The sequence below is a fragment of the Plecotus auritus genome, assembly GCF_963455305.1.
Source record: "Plecotus auritus genome assembly, chromosome: 1".
Lineage (NCBI taxonomy): Eukaryota > Metazoa > Chordata > Mammalia > Chiroptera > Vespertilionidae > Plecotus > Plecotus auritus.
Genome location: NC_137770.1, coordinates 13,580,287 through 13,600,815, shown reverse-complemented (window position 1 = coordinate 13,600,815; position 20,529 = coordinate 13,580,287). Strand labels below are relative to the sequence as shown.

Here is a 20,529-nt window from a genome sequence, read left to right as displayed (position 1 = left end):
TGAGTGTGGGCAATGTGGTCTGAGTGGTTAGAACTCGAACTGGGTGTCAGTGGGTGTGCAGGTCCCAGCTCCGCCACCCACCAGTGGTGTGACCCTGAGGAAACCATATTGCCTTGTTTATTGACTATTTCTCCAACCAAGATGTCAACCCCATAAAGGCAAGGACTGGTCTGACTTGTTCGCTTGAACAGTGTTTGGCACTAGAAGTAACCTAGTGAGGTTCTTGATAAAAATTTATTGAATGAGCCCGGCTGGTGTGGCTCTGTGGTTGAGTGTCAACCCATGAACTAGGAGGTCACGGTTTGATTGCCAGTGGGGTATATGCCTGGGTTGCAGGCTCGATCCCCAGTAAGGGGCAGCCAATCAATGATTCTCTTTCATCATTGATGTTTCTCTCTCTTTCCTTCTCCCTTCCTCTCTCTGAAATCAATAAAAACATTTTTTAAAAAAGGGAATAAATAGCCACTGTTCATTTTTTTAAAAGCATAAGGGGACAAATAGAGACCTTTTAAAAAATTACCAAATGACTATTGAATGTCATTGATTCCTCTGGACCGGATTCCTCATCTATAAAGGACAGTGACTAAATCACATGTGCTCTCATACATTTGAACTCCTGGGTTTCCAGCTATTACAAAAATTTTCCTGAGTAGGGAAAGGTGAAGTGCTCAGCACAGTAAGCTACCCTGATCAACGTCTTCCGGACACACGACTGCCTGGGTGACATGTGGCATCACCACGGTGGCCCTGGCTGGCCAGTTGCAAGGCTCAGCTTGCTCCATGAGCTTCCCTCCTGAGGCTGCTGCAGTAAAGGAAGTCGTCCCCTTACACAGACTCTCTCCCTGTCCCTTCCTCTCCCTCTCCACACTTCCCCCATCATCCCCATCTTCCTCTCAGTCAACTGCTCAGCTCAGAATGTCACCACTAGCCAAAACAAACAAACAAAAAAACAACAACAAGTAAAATGAGCCACGTCCAACTGAAATGGTACAGATGACTGCTGGCATTGGACTCCTGCCAAATGAACCACCTGATTCTTGGCCCTTCCTGGTATCCCAGCCTCATGATCCTCTAGCCTCTCCACACGTGGAGAATAAATTCTCTATTCCTTAACCTGGTTTTTAGTCTTCCACCACCTATCCCTCCAGCAGGAACTCTACCTTAGAAATTAAAATGGAAAAGGAAGTAACATTTATTGAAAATGACTTAACCTACAAAATGCCACCACTTCCTCCTGTTTCATTTGCTCCTCTCTTTCCCCAATCTGGCGTCTGCTCTTAAACCATCCACCAAAAGTCTATTCGAGGTCACTAATGCCTTCCATGTTATCCACTCCAATGCTTTGGTCTTTGCCCTTGTTAATATCACAGCACCATTCAACACAGACGTGGTCCCTTCCTTCTCCTGGCACATCTCCCCCTGTAGGCTTTCCCAGGACACACCCTCACGGCGTCCCCCTGACCTCAGGCAGCGCCTCCACAAGTTCCTCCCCTTTATTCAACACCCAACTATTGCTGGGTCCTGGGCAGTCTTTGCTTCCCTCTCTACCCTCTGTCCCTCATTGATTTCATCCAGACCAATGTGATGAAACTCCTGATTTATAACTCAAGCTCCAACCTTCCCTCTGTGCTCATACATCTTCCTAGTTGACAATTCCCCTCAGCTATACGTCTCATAGGCATCTCAAACATAACACATTCAATGGCAAATCCTTGATAGCCTCATTTCCAAATCCGATCCTCTCCTTGGCCCCATTCCATCTAACCAATTCTTAAGAAACCCACAGACTTCTATATAAACCTTCACTCCAAGCAGAATGGCCTCCTTACACCTTGCAGGGTATGTAAGCCTCTCAGCACAGGACCTGGCACATAGTAGGTTTGTTCAGTCGTCCAACAAGTATTGATTGAGTGTGGCTTCCTGCCAAGAACTGTGCTTGGTACTACCTTGGTGAATTTAAGGAACATAACCCAGGTTCTCAGGGAGGATATAGTCTAGTAAAGGAGACAGATAATAAACGAGTAAACCAATGTACAGAGTTACAAATTGCAGTTAGTACTGGGAAAGGAATGTGTGCAGTGAGAGCACATAACAGAGGGCACCTGCTGAGATGGGGTGCTCAGCCAGGCCTCTCGAGGAAGTGACACTGAGACCAAGACTTGCAGGAAGTAAGTGGCATACCAGACCCAAGCTTCTCTGGCATTTCTGGCTGCAAAGACTCACGGTGTGTGTGTGTGTGTGTGTGTGTGTGTGTGTGTGTGTGTGTGTGTGTGGACATTTCTCTTCTTCTTATCAGGCTGAGGGGATCCCCACGCTAAGGTCGTTTTCCTGCCCAAATGACATCCAGTGTTACTGCGTCAGCCCAGTCAGCCCCCCTCTGAAATACTGTTGTTAGGCGTTACCCTAGCTAACTGCTATGCATCGTCAGCAGCGTCTGCTTAAATCAGCCATCTAGACAAGTGCCGCTCCTTGAACACTGGTAGTGTGAGGCTCAGCAGTGCAATGAGTGACGGATGCCTGCTCCGTGAGCTTCCTCTTCAGCTGCAACCTGACCTTCACCTGGTCCCACGTCCCCCGGGAAGGTCGGCAGGCAACACCAACATGGGAAATTACCATTTACCACTTGCTGTTCGCCTGATGCCTCCCGGTGTTTTCACATGCCTTTTCTTATTTGTGCCTCGCCACAGCTCTAAGGTAGGTGGGATTAGCCCTATTTTGCAGATAAAGAAACTGATGCCTGGTGAGGAGAAGGGCTGCTTCCAAACCCAGGCCTTCTGGCCCCAGGGCCCTTGCTGCCCGAGCCCAGTGCCTGCCGTGGGCGAGGCAATGCGAGAACCCACGGAGGCAGCCGTCCTGGTCCTCTGAGGCTACAGCTCTGACTTCACCCTCTGCAGAGCCTGAGCAGGATTTTTTTTCATCCTTAACAGGCCTGCCGCTGCCACCCAGAGGGATAAGAGACACAGCTGTGAAGCAGATGTGAGTGTGTTCCAAGTCAGCCCTGCCCCGGACACTGGGGTGGACAGCAACCAGAAAGAGGTCTGGGGGTGAGAGGAAGGGAAGAGAGGGCGAGGAAACGGGGGAGCAGAGGGACCAGGAGAGGAAAGAAGGAGAAACAGGTGATCTCTGGCATGCAGATGAGGCATGAGGAAAAGTTGGCGAGAAAACACCAATCGGCGGAGGCTGGGAACCATCTCCTGGGCGGGTCTCACACCAGGGCTCAAGTGCTCCCTCACCGAAGGCAGGTGCTGGACAAAGCCACTGTCTGAGGGTTCAACCAAGCCCCTCCACACGGAGTGACCGCAGGGGTGCAGTGCTAAACGACTGAACCCGTAGCCGGGTCGCCGTGTGTAGAACAGGGGCCATGCTACGTATACTGACGACCTCAAAGGTGGCAAAGGACATGAATGGGATGCCACCATGAGGAGCAAGGACAGTGAAGGGAAAGTACTTGGTATATAAAAGCATCCCTGGGTCTAAGGGATTAGGAGGGGCCCAGGAACTGGTCCAGGGGTCAGGTTCTCTCTGAAGGAGACTCAAGGTCACTGGTTTGGGAATTATGAAAGAATAAAAGTGATTACTCTAACTCATTAAATCCTTGGGGATGACAACCAAAAAACTGAATTATCTTTAAGTATATTTTTAAAGAAAAAGATGTGCTTTATCAATTTCTGTCTCTCATTGCAAAACTCTTGTCTAATGCATTTCCCTATCCCTGAAAATCAGTCAGACCCTGTCCATTATATGCCCCCAGAGGCCCGTTTTTAAAGTGCAGAAAATCAAAAAAGGTGCGAGACAAGCACGGAGCAGACACATCAGGAGGTGGAACCGGGGGAGGCACCGGGGCTCAGGGACAGCAGCTGCCCCATCTGCCCCTGCTCTCAGAGATGCTGCCTGCAGGCATCCACTGATAAATGACCCCCAGGTGTGGCCCTTGGGCCCTGGGTAACCCTGATGGCACTTGGCTTGACCAAAACTTCCCGCAGATTTCTCTCCTTCCGTGACTATTTTGTGGTCTCGAAACTGGCCTTGACCTCCACCTCCCCCAGAAGTAACCCCTTGTTACTGCTGCCCAGCCCAGCCTTCAGCACTGGGACACTGGAGCAGCTGGCCCAGTGCCATCACCATGGGTGTTCAGAGCCCAGAGAGAAGGGCAGGACGAGAAAAGAGAAGCAAAGGCTTCCAAGTTGAGCAGTCCCTTAACTTTGGCTGCATCAGTGGGAATCGCCTTGAACTTGGGTAAAAGGAGAAATGAGCCAGGACGCAATTCCCGGCATGTAACCCATCATCTAGTGATAAATAACACACGTCTCATCCTCATTACTCTTCAGCTGGGTTCAGTGGGCAGCCGTGTCTCGTGGCAGGAGGTCAGAGCCCAGGGCCCTGCTGCTCCTCCTCAACCAACAGCCTTCGGAGATGAAAATGTGTCCCCCAGCCCACCCTTATCAATCTCACACAAAGCATTTTCGATGGAAGGGGTGGGTGTGGCTCCCCTGAGAGCCCCCAGGAAACTGCGTATCCACCACACAGCCCACAGGTTAGAGGGAGGGAGGGGACTGGTTGGGGGGTCCTCTGTGATGACCACCATTTATTGTGAAAACGGAGAAAAAACAGATCACTAGAAAAAAAATTCCACATTCCCTCCCTTCTCCCTCTATCTACTAGTAAAACAGCAAAACTCAGCTTAGAGGACATGCACCATAGCTCAGACGATCTCAATCAATGGCAGATGAGATCCAATTTGAGCACATCGTAGTGCCAAAGCCACCAAGCCATTCCAAACCTTGGGGTGTGTGGTGTGGACTATGCCAATCTGAGCCAGTGGCCCTCGGAGCACAGCAGGCCTTGCCCACAGTTTAATAGGATCTGGGGAATAGGCACATGGGAATTGGATGTGTGTGGCTCTGGGCCACCAGGGAGATGAAATCCCACTTCCACAAGCTGCACCCCAAGGTTTGAAGCTCGTAACAATGAAGAGGGAGCAACTCCATTGTTCATGTATCCAGAGGCTGGGACTCGGTCCTAGAGGAAGGGAACAGGCCTCTGGGCCTCCATGCACAGCCCAGCAGGAGCTACAGAGGAACTGATACCTACTGTTGGTCTTCATGCACATCTATCCTGCAGCACAATGTCAAAACAAGGGACAGCTGAAGAGATTTAGAACAGAGTCATGGCATTTCTCATAAGAGCAACACAGAAAGGAAATCAAACATCAAGTGCATTCGAGAGCTCTCTCCCTTAGATTCAGGCTCTCAGACCTTCCTCAGGCCCTCTTCAAAGGCAGCTCGGGTAGAAAACGTTCTTGTGTAGCATCACAGCCACGCTCACTTTCATAAAAACTGTCTGAGCCTGGCCAGTGTGGCTCAGTGTTTGAGCCGTGACCTATAAACCAGGTGATCAGGGTTCCATTCCTGGTCAGGGCACATGCCCGGGTTGCGGGCTTGATCCCCGGTAGGGGGCGTGCAGGAGTCAGCGATCCATGTTTCTCTCTCATCGATATTTCTATTTCTTTTCCCTTCTCGCTTCATCTATCTAAAATCAATAAAGACATATTTAAAAAAAGAAAACCGTCGGAGACCTGGCAAATCCAATTCTCTGAACCGATCAGCCATTCCGAGGAAGACAATCCTGTGTGCCAGGGTTTCCAGTTCACTACCTTTTCCCCTAACAAAGGGCGGGGGGGCGGGGGGAGGGGTGCTGTGCAGTCCCGGTCCCCTGTTGGGAAGGCAGCATAAAGCACAGCTCCCATCAGATCCCCCTCTGGGCTTGGTGCTCCACACTTGTGACCCAGACTGACACAAGAACCCCCGTCCCCCTCCTCCCACCTTCAAATCTCATGGGAAACTGAGAGAGCCAGGTGAGGAGAGGAAAAAGAGCCTATGTTCATTCTTTTTTTTAAAAAAAAAAAATTCCAATTATAGTTCATATTTTAAATAGTTTTGTTATAATAACTAAACTGAAGACAGCGTTATAAGGCTTTCTATTCTCCTTCTTGAGGACCTTGATTAAAAAATAAAGAAGGCTTACCCATTTTTGAAATAGAGGACATGGGCTCTCTGAAGTCCTGTTTCTAGGAAAAAACCTAGTTCTTGATCGTGGGGAGCAGGGCCAGGCTTAGGGCTTCTGTTTTGAATATTAGTAAGTATTACCTAGAAGGGGAGAAAATTGGAAAACTAATCAGATCCACATCCAAGTCTACTTCCTTCAAACCCTCTCGCTAAATGCAGTGCACAACTGGAAAACTCAACGTCCTTTTGCAAACACCTGTGCAAAGGCCCTGGTGCAGATGTGCCAGAATCAGGAAAACAGAGAAAACGACTGTGAGATAGGAGGCAACCAAGCAACCTGGGGACAGGTGTGGCCCTCCTGGCACTGGGGGCTGAGGCGTGAAGGACGCTGATGCGTGCCTGGTGCCAGGAGAAGCATTAGAGCCGGAGTGGCTCAGCTGAATGCCAGGATGTTGACAGAGAGGCCGAATGACACAGAAGCAGGTCCCAGCAACGGCCAGAAACAGTCATCACCCACCAAAGGCTGAGGTCACTGGCTGGCAGATGCAGCTTCAGCCAACCATGAGTTTGATGGGCTCCAGAAAGAGCGGAGAAGTGCTGTGACTGGCCCTGGCCGAAAGTTAACTGGGGAGGGCAAACTCTCCAGGCTACCAAAGTGAGGCCTGTGGGCTGAGCAGCAGTTGGCTGTTCTCAAGGGGCAAGTTGAGAAAAACAACCTAAGCATCAAGTCTCCCGCACTTGACCTCTTGTCAACAGATAAGGAGGCTTTTAAAAGCTTAAGTTTTTAGCTTTGCAGGAAAAGACTCCCTACTAATCAGGAGACAGGATTACAAGTTGCGTGGGTCATAGTGATGTATACAGAGGCCACTCTCTTTAAACTGACAAGCAAAATAAAGCACTCATCCAACAGAAGCTGCTGGTGGCTCCTTAAAAATCCATACGCCCAGCTGCTGTTGCTCAGTGGTTAAGCATCAACCTATGAACCAGGAGGTCACAGTTTGATTCCCAGTCGGGGCACATGCCCGGGTTACAGGCTCCATCCCTAGTAGGGGGTGGGGTGCAGGAGGCAGCCGATCAATGATTCTCTCTCATCATTGTTTCTATCTCTCTCTCCCTCTTCCTTCCTCTCTGAAATCAATAAAAACGTATTTTTAAAAAATCCATACAAGTGCTCTCTAAACACACTGGCCACATCTACTGAAAGTCAGCAGCTCTTTAAAGACCCAGATGTTAGCCAAACCCCCAAATATTCTAGAGGTCTTGAACTTATTCTCCAAGTGGAGTTAAAGCAACCGCTAGTTCTCTAACTTGCCAGGTCTGGGGAAAAGAAAAGGAGGAGGCACCCAAATGAACAATATGTCCTGGAATGAAATCCAGCGGGCAACCCCTGACTTTGAACTGCATCCCAGCATCTTATCAAAACTGCCTGGCTGCTTCACGACTTCTCCAAGTGCTGAGAGGTAGGTGTTCCTCCTACCTCCAAAACGCATGGGTGTTTTTGGGTCTAATGCGGGCCCCTCCCCCACCCTTCCTCCAGTGATGGAGATGCACACAGTGGGGACCTGAGCACTTGTCCTTTCTCCCTTAAGTCTCTCTCAAGATGACTTCATTCATTCCTCTGAGCTTCAAAAATCAGCGACATGCTGCCAACTCCCAAATTTATCATCTCTAATCCAAACTTTCCCTCTGAATTCCAGACTCATATATCCAACTACTTCCTTGGCATCTCCATGTGGAGGTTCAACTCTGAAGCCTTTAAAAATGATCCTTCATGGGCTTTTGAGAATAGTTGTTAGTGTCAAAGAATGCCATGATTATTTTAAAGCAAAACCAATTCAGTATAGTACAAAAATAAAATTTAAAATCATTTCAAAATTCTACCACAGAAATAACCAGTTAGCATTGATTGAACAATAGTCCAGATACCTCTGTTATCAGGAGAGAAAGTTAAAAGTCATTTTGTAGAAACTGAGGTTGTGTTCTATGTGTGTTCAAATTTAAACCATCACATTTAATTTTAATTTGATATTAGAAACTGAAGTGTGACCAAAGTAATCACTCAACTTTAAAGAAAAATGTTGTTTTTCCTCATAGTTCATAAGAGGTCTCTCTAAAGTTTAAATATCTCATATTGTGTGTGTGTACTTGTGTATGTGTGTGTGCGCATGCGCATGTGCAGGAAAAGAGAGAGAGAGATGAGAGAAAGTAGGTGATTCTTTTACCTACATATTTCAACTTTATACAGTATCTATTGATTCACAGTACAGATGAGGAAATTAAGATACAGCATTCATATTTCATACTTCATATTACCTTCTTATAATTTATATATATATATATATGCTATGTGACCAACCAGCTATTTGACCGAACAACCAGCCAGTACATATGACACGCACTGGCAATTTAATAATAAACGTTGACTCACACATACGTGATACATATAAAGCCCTCGCTGGTGCCAATTGCACACGTGTGTTTCAATCTGTCATTGTCAATTGTGAATTTCGTTGACACTTCTATTATAGAGAAAGGGCAAATAGCGATATCAAAATATTTCTTCTAATTAATTTCCTTTCAATGTGCACAAATCTGTGCACCAGGCCACTAGTGTTGTAATAAAAAAGAAAAAAAGACAGCTAGTAAACAAATAGATGAAAATAATTCAACCTGTCTGATAGTCAAAGAAATGCAAAAACTAAAACTGCAAGGGCCATTTTCACCTAGCAAATCAGGAAGGTAACTTTTATACAGCAAGCCTGTCAAGATTGCACAAAGCCACTCCCCTCTTGCACTGCCAGAGGGAGCGGAGCTCAGCCTGACTTGGAGAGAGCAAGTGGGCACAGTATGTAGTAACGAGAATGTTAAAACATATCCCCACTTCTGGAGACTTGCCCGGAAGGAACCATGTGAAGCAAAGGACAGCGCTGCCTGAAGGAAGTTCCCATCGCAGCATTATTCCCAACCACAGGCTATACCCGACAGTAAGTTAATGATACCACAGCGACCATCCACTGATGGACTATGATACAACCTTGAAAACACTTCCAGGTTCAGATATAATGTTGAGTGAGAAAACACAAGTTAAAAATACTTTAATGCCGTACAATTATGAAGGCAAAGACTGACTGAGCATACATAAAAATTAAAATGAAACTTTTCCAGACTTCTCTAAGTCAGCTTTAGGGATGTTGCAGCCTCCTCCTCCGGCTACTCAGACGGCAGCCTCCAAGTCCGAGCACACGGCTGGCCCGTCATTTCCTGACCTCCTCTGAAGGAAGTGTTCACTCAGATATGCTGCCTTAAGCTCTGAACTGTGACCCGCTGCTGCGGCTTGAGTGAAAAGGCAGGGACGGGAAAGGGGACGGGCAGGAAGACTCTGTCCTTTCCTGTCGTCTCACATTTGAAAGCCAACAGCACAGCCACGTGGACCTCCAGAGTCACGCCCTGCCTTTCTCACGGCTGCACTGAGCACTTGTCCCGGGACATCTGGTTTGAATTCAAGGCCCACAGTAACTTTAGTCTAATCCGGTTCCGAATCCAACACCTCAGCTATGTCACTGCACATCCTCCCTGAGGGAGGACGTAAGAACCACAGCGTAACAACGACCATGCTGACCGCTGAGCGACTCCTTGATGAGCAGAGGAAATCTGGGCCGGACCCTACAACATTGGGGTCCAGTTGTTTCTTTCAAAGCCCCGGCACTGAAACAGCCCAAAGCAGGTCTGTGGATGTCCCATAATTTAGCAGCAACTCCTTTGCTAAAGGGTGTAAAGGAATGAACTGTCAGCAGAAGGTAGGGTTCCATCCTGGCACAGCCTCTGCTCGAGAAGGAGCACCAGCTGGTGGGCTGATGCTTGCAAAGGACAAGGATAGCATGATTTTATTTGCCAAACACAGGGCTCGTGCTAGGATAGTCAAGGATGAAGTCATCTTTATTCCTGTCACTGCACCAGCAGAAGCTCCTTGCGGGGCAAATAACATTATTTACTGTTGGCATGATGCCACCACCTGAAGGTAAACGAATCAAGGCCATCCTGTGTCCTTTCTAATTCCATCTGCTCTAATTCAATTTGTTTGATTAAATTATTTTATGTACACAATTTTAGAGCTATTTTTATTCCCCTTTAGAGAACAAATTACCAGAGAAAAATATTAGTAGATGTCTCTGTAACCCTAAAATAACAAGGACAATACTGAACAAATATTTAATGCCCACGGCTTTTGTGTATTCACATTTTCCTTGGCCCTGCCTCCACATCTGGAACAGGGCGGGGCAAGGGGAGGGGAGGGGTGAGCGGGGAGAATAACACGTGGGAAGCTCCTTGCAACCCAGCTAAAGACACAGAGACTCACTAGTTCTCTAGCCTCAGACCAGTCAGGCAGTATCAGACCCACCATGAAAATGGAAAGCTCGACTCAGTGATTGGACCAAGGTCAAATAGTCAGGGTGAACAGAGGTCCAGAACCCAGATATCACATAGGAACTCCAGGCAGAATGTTGTCCCATTATCTTCCACACAAGAAAAAGAAAGCAGCCTGGCCGTGTGGTTCAATGGTTGAGCATCAACCTATGAACCAGGAGGTCATGGTTCGATTCCCAGTCAGGGCACATGCCCGGGTTTTGGGCTCCATCCCCAGTGTGGGGCATGCAGGAGGCAGCCGATCAATTATTCTCTCTCATCATTGGTATGTTTATCTCTCTCTCCCTCTCCCCTTCCTCTCTGAAATCAATAAATACATTTTTAAAAAGAAAAAAGAAAAATGAAGTAATTTTTCTCCCATTAACATTCCCCTAAAAATTCTTTAACATTTTAAATAAAACAGTGTGTTTATAATACTCCAGATTTTTACCTACATATCTGAAATCTCCTAAGATGAGGACAGATTCCACTGCCAGGTGACCCAGGAAGAGAGAGTGACGAGGAAACTAACATTTACTGTGTGCTGACCATGTACTTACTGGGAAGAACATGAGTCAAATTATTCTATCCTCACAGCTACAGTCTAGCAACTATTATTGCTATTGTACTAGTGAGGGTCCTAAGACTGTACAGAGAGGCTGAGTAACTTGCCCAAAGTGCCACAGCTAAGATCCCAATACCAGCAGTCGCTTAGCTGTTGTGCTCCGCTGCCTCTACGGCTTAAGTTAGCTCCAGGGGAAGCCAAGGTCAGCCCCTCTCTGAAGAGTCACTGCCCTTTAGGGAGCAAACACGTCTAGCATCACTGGACATACCCACTTTTAGGGAAGCTCCAGGAATGCAGCTGCCTCGGAAATGCAGTCCAGTGCTCCCAAACGAGGGAAGAGTCTGGCCACAATGTTCCAGCTGTCCTCAAAAGTTCTCCCCCAATTTTATTCTTGCCAGTGCATGAAGGTAAGAGCCAACACTAATAAGTAAAATGCCCAAAGGTCCTGGCAAATAGAAGTTTCTTCACTATAGAATGGCTGGGAAATGAGGGGAAGCCGCTGAATGACGGACTGCCTCGGCCGGGAACAGAGCATGTGGCATTTTCTACTTACAAGAGCTGCCTACCCAGAAAAGTCAAAGCACTATTTGCCCAAGCCTGCCCCAATCTTGGACTTCTTTCAGATCCTATTTCCTTAAAATTTCTGTTTTCAATTTTGCATAATTCTCAAGTCATTTAAGTTAAAAAAAAATTTTTTTTAAGCCCAAGCAGGTATCCTCATTATCTTGTCTCATAAAAACCCCTGAACTTTCACTAAGCCCAAAGGTCACTTACGGAAGGTCATTTTGCCTCTAGACTTCTCATCAATCAACGGATCGTTTCTTGAGCACCCACTACAGTCAAAACAGATGTCTGGTTCACTCAGTCGCTCTCACTGCTACTATCTCGACTTGCTGGATCTGGGGAGGCTCAAAGTGGTTTCCCATGAAGGAATGCTCAGACTGGAAAATTGAGCCAGAAATGTGAAAGTCGTCTACACACCCTGAGACTGAACCCTGGGCCGAGACTGCTTCCCCATGCTACTAAGAGCGAAGGTTCGCCTGGCCAAATACTTAGTGAGCATTTTCTATATAAAGGGTGTGGGAAACCACAGTAGCCTAGGACAGTGAAGCGAGTAAGTGCTGAATTAGGTAAAGGAAAAGCTAAGATTTAATTCTAGCTTTGGCCCCAAATTCCTCTGTGCCCTTGGCTCTCCTTTTCTGGGCATTTTCTTCTCAAAACCTAATGTCCTATGATCACCATTTCCCCAAAACTACCAAAAAAAATATTTTATATCCTATGAGTCTCCTTGACAGTCTGGCTAAAGACTCCAGTGGTGAACGGGTGGTTATAAACGAACGTGACAGGAAGTACATCCAGACTTGCCAATTCCCATGCCATGAAAGTATAACAGATAAACCTCCTTCCTCCCAGCCTGAGAAGGCAGCCCCTCCAGGATAGGGCGGGGCAGCCGCTGGGGAAAGAAGGTGCAAAATAAGGGCCCGGAGTGGCGAGGGCTGTGGGGCCCACAAGAATGGCTCAGCTGGGATCAGCAGTGTCCCTGCTGGGAGCCCTGGCTATAGAGGAGGCAGGCAGGGAAAACCATGTGATTTTGAAAGCAAGCTGCATGATCATTTCTCTAAAGATCAATCGTAGCTTCTGAATAACAAAAAAAAACTCCTTCCTCATAGCAGCCTTCGGATAAAACACTTTGGCAAGATGGCCAGAGACCTTCCTGAATTCCCAGATGTGCCGAGCCGTGGCTGAGAGTCCATTCTGGTGCAGGCCAGGCCAAACGGCACTCCACCATCCTCCCCCCTCCTCTCTTGTGCTCCCATCTCCTCTCCCCGCCTCCTACAAGGCAATTCTGATCCTTATCACACACATTATTTATGAAGAAATCACTTCCAGTCTATACACTTACAAAATAACAAAAACTAACCCTGACTTCGTAGTTCCTCTATTCTAATCCTCACAGAGACGGAGGACCTATGAAATTGATGGGAAACAAGATCATGGTCATTTTCAAAGTCTCAGAAAATTTCTAATCATTTCAAAATACTTCACAGGATCCCTCTCGGGGTCTGAAGGGGGAAATACCCGTGTCGAGCCTTGGTGAGACTCCAGAAAGCTCTAGTAAAAGTAAGTGACATTCATTCAAGAATCCTGGGCTTCCCCTGACCGGTTTGGCTCAGTGGATAGAGCGTCGGCCTGCAGACTGAAGGGTCCCAGGTTCGATTCCGGTCAAGGGCATGTACCTTGGTTGCAGGCACATCCCCAGTGGGAGGTGTGCAGGAGGCAGCTGATCAATGTCTCTCTCCCATCGATGTTTCTAGCTCTCTATCCCTCTCTCTTCCTTTCTGTAAAAAATCAATAAAATATATTTTAAAAAAAGAAAAAAAAAGAATCCTGGGCTAAGTGCCTTATTTACATGGCCTGTTATCATCCCCACAAGAACACCATGAAGTAGGAGCCACTGTTATGCTCCTTTTACAGACGGGGATGTTGAGGCTGAGAAGTGAAGGAGCTTAGGAACGAGCAGAGCCAAACGACAGAGATCCTTCTAAACAAGACGCGTCGCACACCGCCCTGGCCCACTCTGCTCCACCGCCCCCTGCCCGAGGGGGTGGGCTCGGGGTCTCTTGCCCACTCACTCACTGGTTGGGTGTCCCCCTGTTAGCTGCTGGTCTCCATTCCCCACACGACAGACAGACTGGGGACTCTGAGGAGAAATCGTCCCGGATGGTCTCGGGGGACACACACCTGGTCCGAGCAGGTCGGCTGAGAGTCCCCAGCAGACCTCCGGCATAGCCTTCGAGGTAAAGCCTCCCAAACCAGGATGTACACCGTGCTGGCATAGAGGCCACTAAGGACACATGAAGATCCACCCACTTTGCGAAGGGGAGCGGACACAATAGCCAGCGTCAGGGTGGAAGGGCATAAACACACGCATACCGTCATTTCTGCTCAGAGCATGTTCCAGCGCCTCCCAAGCACCGACCGTCTACGCTCACGGGGCGCCACCAGGTTCTCCTCGGCATTAGGGAGAGGAAGGAAAGCTTCGCGCCCAGACGCAGACAAGCTGCCGGTTTTCCCGCGGTTGACCACAGTCCTCCACGATTTGATTTGACTGGAATTTTTTTTGAAGTATCCGCGGGAACAAACGCACGGCCTCACTTACCCTTTCTATCTCTTGGAGGTACAGGAGCGCGATGTCCCCCGCTTTCTCATAGCAGGTGATGACCTCCTGTTCCCGGTCCGCGTGGAGGTTACTGGTAGAAGAGGAAACAGGCAACTTCTCTAAACAAAGTCCTGAAAAAACAGATCAAACACCAACACTGGGAGAGTTGCTTTTCATGGGGCTTAATTTTTAAACTATTGCTCTAGAGGTTGAGAAAGTGGTCGCAGGAGACCACAAGCGGTCAGAGACGCAGATCCTCTGTCCTCCTCTCGGACAAATGGAACATCAAAAAGAGCATCCGTAAGTTACAGAGGAAAGAGGCCCCTGACCGTGCTCAAAGCACTGTTTGGTTCTGATATCCAGCTTGAGACCTTGATCACCGTGACCCCCGTCAGACCAAACAGAGCTTCTCAGTCAATTACATCCCAAGGTCCTTAAAGAATTTTAAAGATAAGTTAGCCTCATGGAACAAGACTAGCAAAAAGGATATTTTCTATCTCAAAATGTACACTTAACCAACTGAACATAAAGACATTTTTAGATGCTCTCAGGAGGCTCAGTTACTAGGAAAATCGTCCAACTCAGCCTTAGTGTTTGGGTTAACAATCACACCATGGACCACCACACAGTTCTGGGCTAAGAACACACCCAGGACTTTGCTTTTTGGCAGGGGTCCTCAAACTTTTTAAACAGGGGGCCAGTTCACTGTCCCTCAGACCGTTGGAGGGCCGGACTATAGTTTTTAAAAAAAAAAAACTATGAACAAATTCCTATGCGCACTGCGGGCCCGGGATGAGTCGGCTGCTAAGCAGGACAGGCAGCGGCACCCGGCGGGCTGGATAAATGTCCTCGGCGGGCCGCATGTGGCCCGCGGGCCGTAGTTTGAGGACGCCTGCTTTGTGGGCACATCCCTGCAGATGGAGGAGGTTCTCTCAGCCAAGAGAGATTTCAGGGCTGGGATGTATGAAAGGCTGAAAAAATAACAATGCTGAGGGCAGCAGCTACAGCCTGAACCCAGCCCTGGGCACCCGGCCTGGAGCAAGTCGGACTCAGGGTTCTACCCACAACCCGAGGCAGAGGGACTCGGTGTGGAGGGTCTCCGGTGCCCCTACATGCAATAGGGCTACTGCGCCAAGTGCCCTGGGATGTAGTAGACACACATCCCACACATCCCACACCATATAAAAGTGTGACAAGGTTTACTACCGACAGAAACGGGGTTTGCAATTGGAAGGGGCCAGACAGGGTCCCAGGAAAACCCACCCACTGTGCAGATGAAGAAGCTGAGGTCTGCCATGGTGAAGCAAGTGACTTGCCCCAAACCTGAAGATCAGTTATCGGCAACACAGGAATCAGAATGCAGGCCTTTGGCCTCCCAAGGAACACCCATCATTAGTTGATGATTTTCAAAGTGGATGCCACTACAGAGAGGGGGTGAGACACACTAAAAACATCCGAAAATGACCCAAAGCCTCACGTGCATCATTTTGAGACTGGCCTCATCCAAGCTCTTAAACAGTGACAGTCCCTCGGGCTGCAGAGGCCAGGGGAGGCGGCTGTACTATGCGGGAAGGAGGCCACTTCTATGCACAAGGGGGCAACACCTCAGGACCGTACCTGTCACAGAAGGTGCTGCTCAGCCAATTTGATAGGTTTAACAACTTTATTGGGGTAAGATTGGCATGTAACAAACTATATGTTTTTTCAATGTTTCCATACTTTGGTGTTGTTTTTATTTATTTCATTTTTACCAACCCAAGTCCATAGTTTTCGTTCGGGTTCACTCTGTGTTGTGCAGTTCTATGAGCTTTGACAAATGTTTTAATAATGTCAAGTATCCACCATTACTGTGCTGTATGCAATAGATTCACTGCCCTAAAATGTCCCCTCCATCCCCTCCTCCTGGTGACCACTAATTTTTCTACTGTCTCTGCAGTTTTGCCTTTTCCAGAATGTCATGCAGCTGCAATCATGCAGTCTATAACCTTTTCAGACTGGCTTCCTTCACTTAGAATACTGATACAAGGCCCCTCCATGTCCTTCTGCGGCCTGAGAGTGCATTTCTTTCTGTTGCTAAATAATAACCCATTTACCCATTAATCTAGTCAAAGGCATCTCCATTGCTTCCAAGTTGGGGCAATTATGAATAAAGCTGCTATAAACATTTGTGTGCAGGTCTTTGTATGAACACAGTTTCCAACTCAATTAGGTAAAATACCAACAAGCACAATTGGAGGGTTGTACAGTAAGAATATGTTTGTAAGAAATAGCTAAATAAATATATTTTCTTTACAAATCAATGGTGTTGTTCCAAGGTTCCTCTATCTTTACTGATCATCCATCTACTTGTTCTATTTATTGAATTCTCGAGCCTAACTGTCAGTGGTTGCTTTCAGGGTTTCACTTAACACAGTCTCTTCAAATGCTGTTAAATCATTTCACATATAGTATAATGCTATCTAATAAAAAGGGTAATATGCAAATTAACTGTCACTCCGTCACAAAGATGGCGGTGCCCAGTCCTTTTAGCCCCGCTGGAGTCCCCCAGTCCTGGGGGGGCGGCTGCTGAGAGTGTGAGCAGCCTGGCAGAATTCTTACTTCGTCGCCGCGGTGATGAGGCAAGTGTTCCACCCCAGCCGTGAAGGGCCTCTGGGCAGCGGGCATGCAGTGGCCAGTGGCGGGGGGCGGGGCGGGGGGGAGATGCTTGACGACGCAAGCGTTCCGCGCCCGGCTGCGGATGGGCCTCTGGTCAGGCCGGGGTGCGGATGGGCCTCTGGGCCATGGAGAGCCTCTGGGCAGCGGGTGCGGAGTGGCCAGGCCCCACAGAGAGCTACTGGCGCACAGATTCATGCACAGGGCTACTAGTACCTTTACAATCACATATTTCCACTTCCCTCTTTCCAGTCTTCATTCTCTTAATATATACAATTGACGGTTACATAGGTTACAAATCCCACCCTACATGGTTATTGTTTTTGCTGAAATAGTCAGTTATCTTTTAAAGACATTGAAATAATAAGGGAAAACTCAGTCGCTAACATAGTCATGGCACCCAGCGCTCTTCATCCCTCTGTGCAGGCTCGTGTTTCCTTCTGGCAGCCTTTTCCTTCTCCCTAAAGGGGTTCCTTCAACATTTCTTACAGTGCAGTTCAACTAATGACCACGTCTCTCAGTCACTGTGTGTCCGAAGGCTTTATTTGGCCTTCAGTTTTGAGAAGTAGTCTCATTGGTTGGCAGGTTGCTTTCTCTGCCCCGCCTTCCCCAATTACTCTGAAGATGTGCTCCACTATGTTCTCACTCACATGGTTTCTGACAATAAATCTGCCATCACCCTCATGTTTGCTCATCCGCCTGTTTCTGGCTGCTTTTATGATTTTACTGATTGTGAGAGATTTGGACTGTGAAGGCCTTTGGCTTAGTTTTCTCCGTGTTTCTGGTGCTGGGCTTCACGGAGCTTTCTGGATCTGAGGGCTTATCGTTTTCATAAAATCTGAAAGATGTGCAGTCATTATTTCTTCAGATATTTTGTTAACTCTTCCTTCGTTAGGGAATCCAATTACACACACTGTTAGGCCACCTGAAGTTATCCACAGCTCCCTCATGCTTTTTCCACTTTCTTTTTAACTTATCCTTTCTGTTTCATTTTGGATAAATTTCTACTGCTATATCTTCAAATTCACTAATCTTTTCTTTGATGTCTAATCCGCCTTTAATCACATCCAGTGTATTTTTCATATCACACATTGTCGTTTTCATCTCTAGAAATTTTATTTGGGTCTATTTTTAGCTTCCATGTCTCTACTGACCTTTTTGAACATAAGGAATACAGTTGGAATGACTGTTTTAATGTCCCTCCAGTCAAAGTTGTTTATGCAGTTGCAAAAAATAATCACTCAGCAACCTCACCCGTGTGAACTGTTGCAATCTCTTAAAACGGTCTTTGAAGAAGGCAAGGTAAACGGAACAAATTCACCGTTTGGTAGGGCAGCTCCAGAACCACTCAAGAGCAAGCACTGATTTAAGCTCCCAAAGTGTGCTCTGAGTTCTCCTCTGTGCAAAACTAAAGCCACCAGAAAACAGCAAAAAGAGACAAATGGTTTTATAATCTCCCTTCTGCTTGTGTGAGAAGCAACCAAATCATGAGCAAGTTGGTATCAGATATTTAATGTAAAGAAAACAAAATTCTCTAGTGTGTCGAAGGGCCAGGAAGAAAACGGTCTACTCTTTGGCGCTTGGTACCACTGCAGCTGGGCTCGGGCCACTATGAGTCACCAAGATGACCAAGGCCCTCTGGGACCTGCCATGCCCACAGAATCAAAGAAAAGGCAAATCCAGTTTGACTATCATCTGCATTTGGAGTTCTGAAATATTGAAACCCCGTGACCTAGGGCTGCAGTCTATGACCATTCATCGTAAGAACTTTAAACCCGCTATAAAACTTAACCTTCCGGTTGAGAAGAGACTGGTATCTTCTGTGGGTTTATGTTCTAATTAGGCAGATAAGTGGACCCCAAGTCTTGGCTGGCAAATGGGTCCCCAGCAAGGAGTCTATCTTTGGGTAGGAGGCTCTTTATGGTAAACGCTGTTTCTTTCCATCTCCCAAATGCTGTGCCATTCATCCCACGTGCCCCTGGCCCACGGGGAATTCATGGCCATGTAGATTGGTTCCAGAATATTTAGTTCTCTGTCAAAAGGTGCTACGAGCCCTCTGGACTGGACTATTTCAAGTGTCTGGGATCAGATCAACATCGTCTGAGAAGCAGAGCCCTGAGGTCACGGCCCAAACTGGGCCTCATTAAAATGTCAGAGGACACCTTGTCAGTGTGGAGAGCTAGCATCAATAATGTTTCTAGTTACTTTCTTTTTTCCCAGAGAAATGCACAACGAAAAAAGCAAAAACCGGACTGGATAAATAGCCGGTGTGACAGCAATACCTAAGGGACATCTCAATAAGATCTGCAGGTCCAGAATCAAAACTTGTACAAAATAGAAATTAAGCATTTCCTGATCAACCCTCAAGGCCAGCTTCAAAGCATGGGTGAAGAAAGTGGCTAAGCACGTGCTGCGGAGTAGCCACTGGACCCCAAATTGATCTCCCTCCACAGGAGGGAATTCCCACAGGTAGGCTGACTTCTGAAAGGTGCTTTCTGGGAAGGGTAAGACACGTTAAATAAATTAATGATAAGGAAATCATTCCGGTCACACCTGACTGCTTCTGAAGCTCTTTTGTGTGCATTAGCCTGTTTGGTCCTGTTTCACAGGCACTATCTCCTCCCAATGTTGTGAACAAAGAAAGTCTCAGAGAGTTAAGTGACTTGCCTAAGTGAGCAGGGACCAGCTCTGGAAATTATAAGGGAGCGGGAGCCAGGGCAAAGGTATGCTGCCCTGGGTAGCATTCTAGCAGGAAACAGATCTGCTGAGTCTGATGCAAAGCGGAGTATCTGTACAGACGCCAGCAGGCAGGTGGGGTGTCACCACTGGGAGGGGCACCAGGCAGCTGAGGAGCAGGCTGAGGACCCTGGCCAGTTTAAAAGTTCAAGTGTGCCCTAGCCGGTTCGGCTCAGTGAATAGAGTCGGCCTGTGGACTCTATCGGCCAGGTACGATCTGGTCAAGGGCACGTACCTGGGTTGCAGGCTCAATCTCTGGCCCTGGCCAGGGCGCATGCTGGAGACAACCAATTGATGTGTCTCTCTCACATCGATGTTTTTCTCTCCCTGTCTCTCCCCTTCCTTTCCACTCTAAAAATCAATGGAAAAATATCCCCGGGTGAGGATTAACAATAAAATAAAATAAAAGTTCAAGTGTGCTTAGCCTCAAGTGTTCTATGTCGGTGTGACTTACGGAAAGGAATTCAGCAAACGGGCCTCCACCTCTGTTTCCCTCCACATCGAGTTCCATGCTCTGTGAAAGGAGCTCCATTTTATCTCCCCAGCGACTACCCATCGGAGCTTTGGCTGAGGAAGTGGAGAGCTGCAATCTCCTGCCGAGACATCCAGTGATCACCCAGGGGTTAACACCCCAAATTCCTTCAGGATCCCTCAGCTGGGAGCCCGATCTGGGTCTGTAGGACCGAACAGTTCCAATAGCATGAACGGTCCATTCGTCCATACTCAGCACCCCGCACTATGCCTGGGTGTGGCATGCACCATTCATAATCCCCACAGCCGCTCTGCAAGGAGGTGTTAACAGCTCCTCGTAGATAAGCTTGGACTTAGGGCTGCACAGCTAGTAAATGAGAAAGCCAGCTTTTGACCCCTGGTCTATCTGACTACAAAACCCTGCTCACAATACCCCGTATCCACTGAGCCGCTGACAGCATATTCGGTGCCTGATAACAGCAATGACAATAAAAGTGAGTTTCCAACTGCACAGGCACAGAAATCAAAGTCCAGGG

At 47.6% G+C, this 20,529-nt stretch overlaps 1 protein-coding gene across 6 annotated transcripts in view; it reads right to left on the bottom strand.

Annotated features, from left to right (window-relative positions):
• Positions 1-20,529, bottom strand: part of TTC7B (tetratricopeptide repeat domain 7B) — a 204,841-nt gene that overhangs the window by 142,191 nt on the left and 42,121 nt on the right. For 3 of the 6 annotated variants that reach the window (XM_080685190.1, XM_080685192.1, XM_080685194.1), the window contains exons 4-6: positions 14,135-14,265; positions 6,025-6,146; positions 5,092-5,115 (exon numbers count right to left, since the gene is read on the bottom strand). In XM_080685190.1, coding sequence (XP_080541316.1) covers positions 5,092-5,115; positions 6,025-6,146; positions 14,135-14,265 — 277 coding nt within the window. The remainder of the gene's footprint in view (positions 1-5,091; positions 5,116-6,024; positions 6,147-14,134; positions 14,266-20,529) is intronic. The other 3 variants (XM_080685191.1, XM_080685193.1, XM_080685195.1) reach the window with 1 other exon arrangement.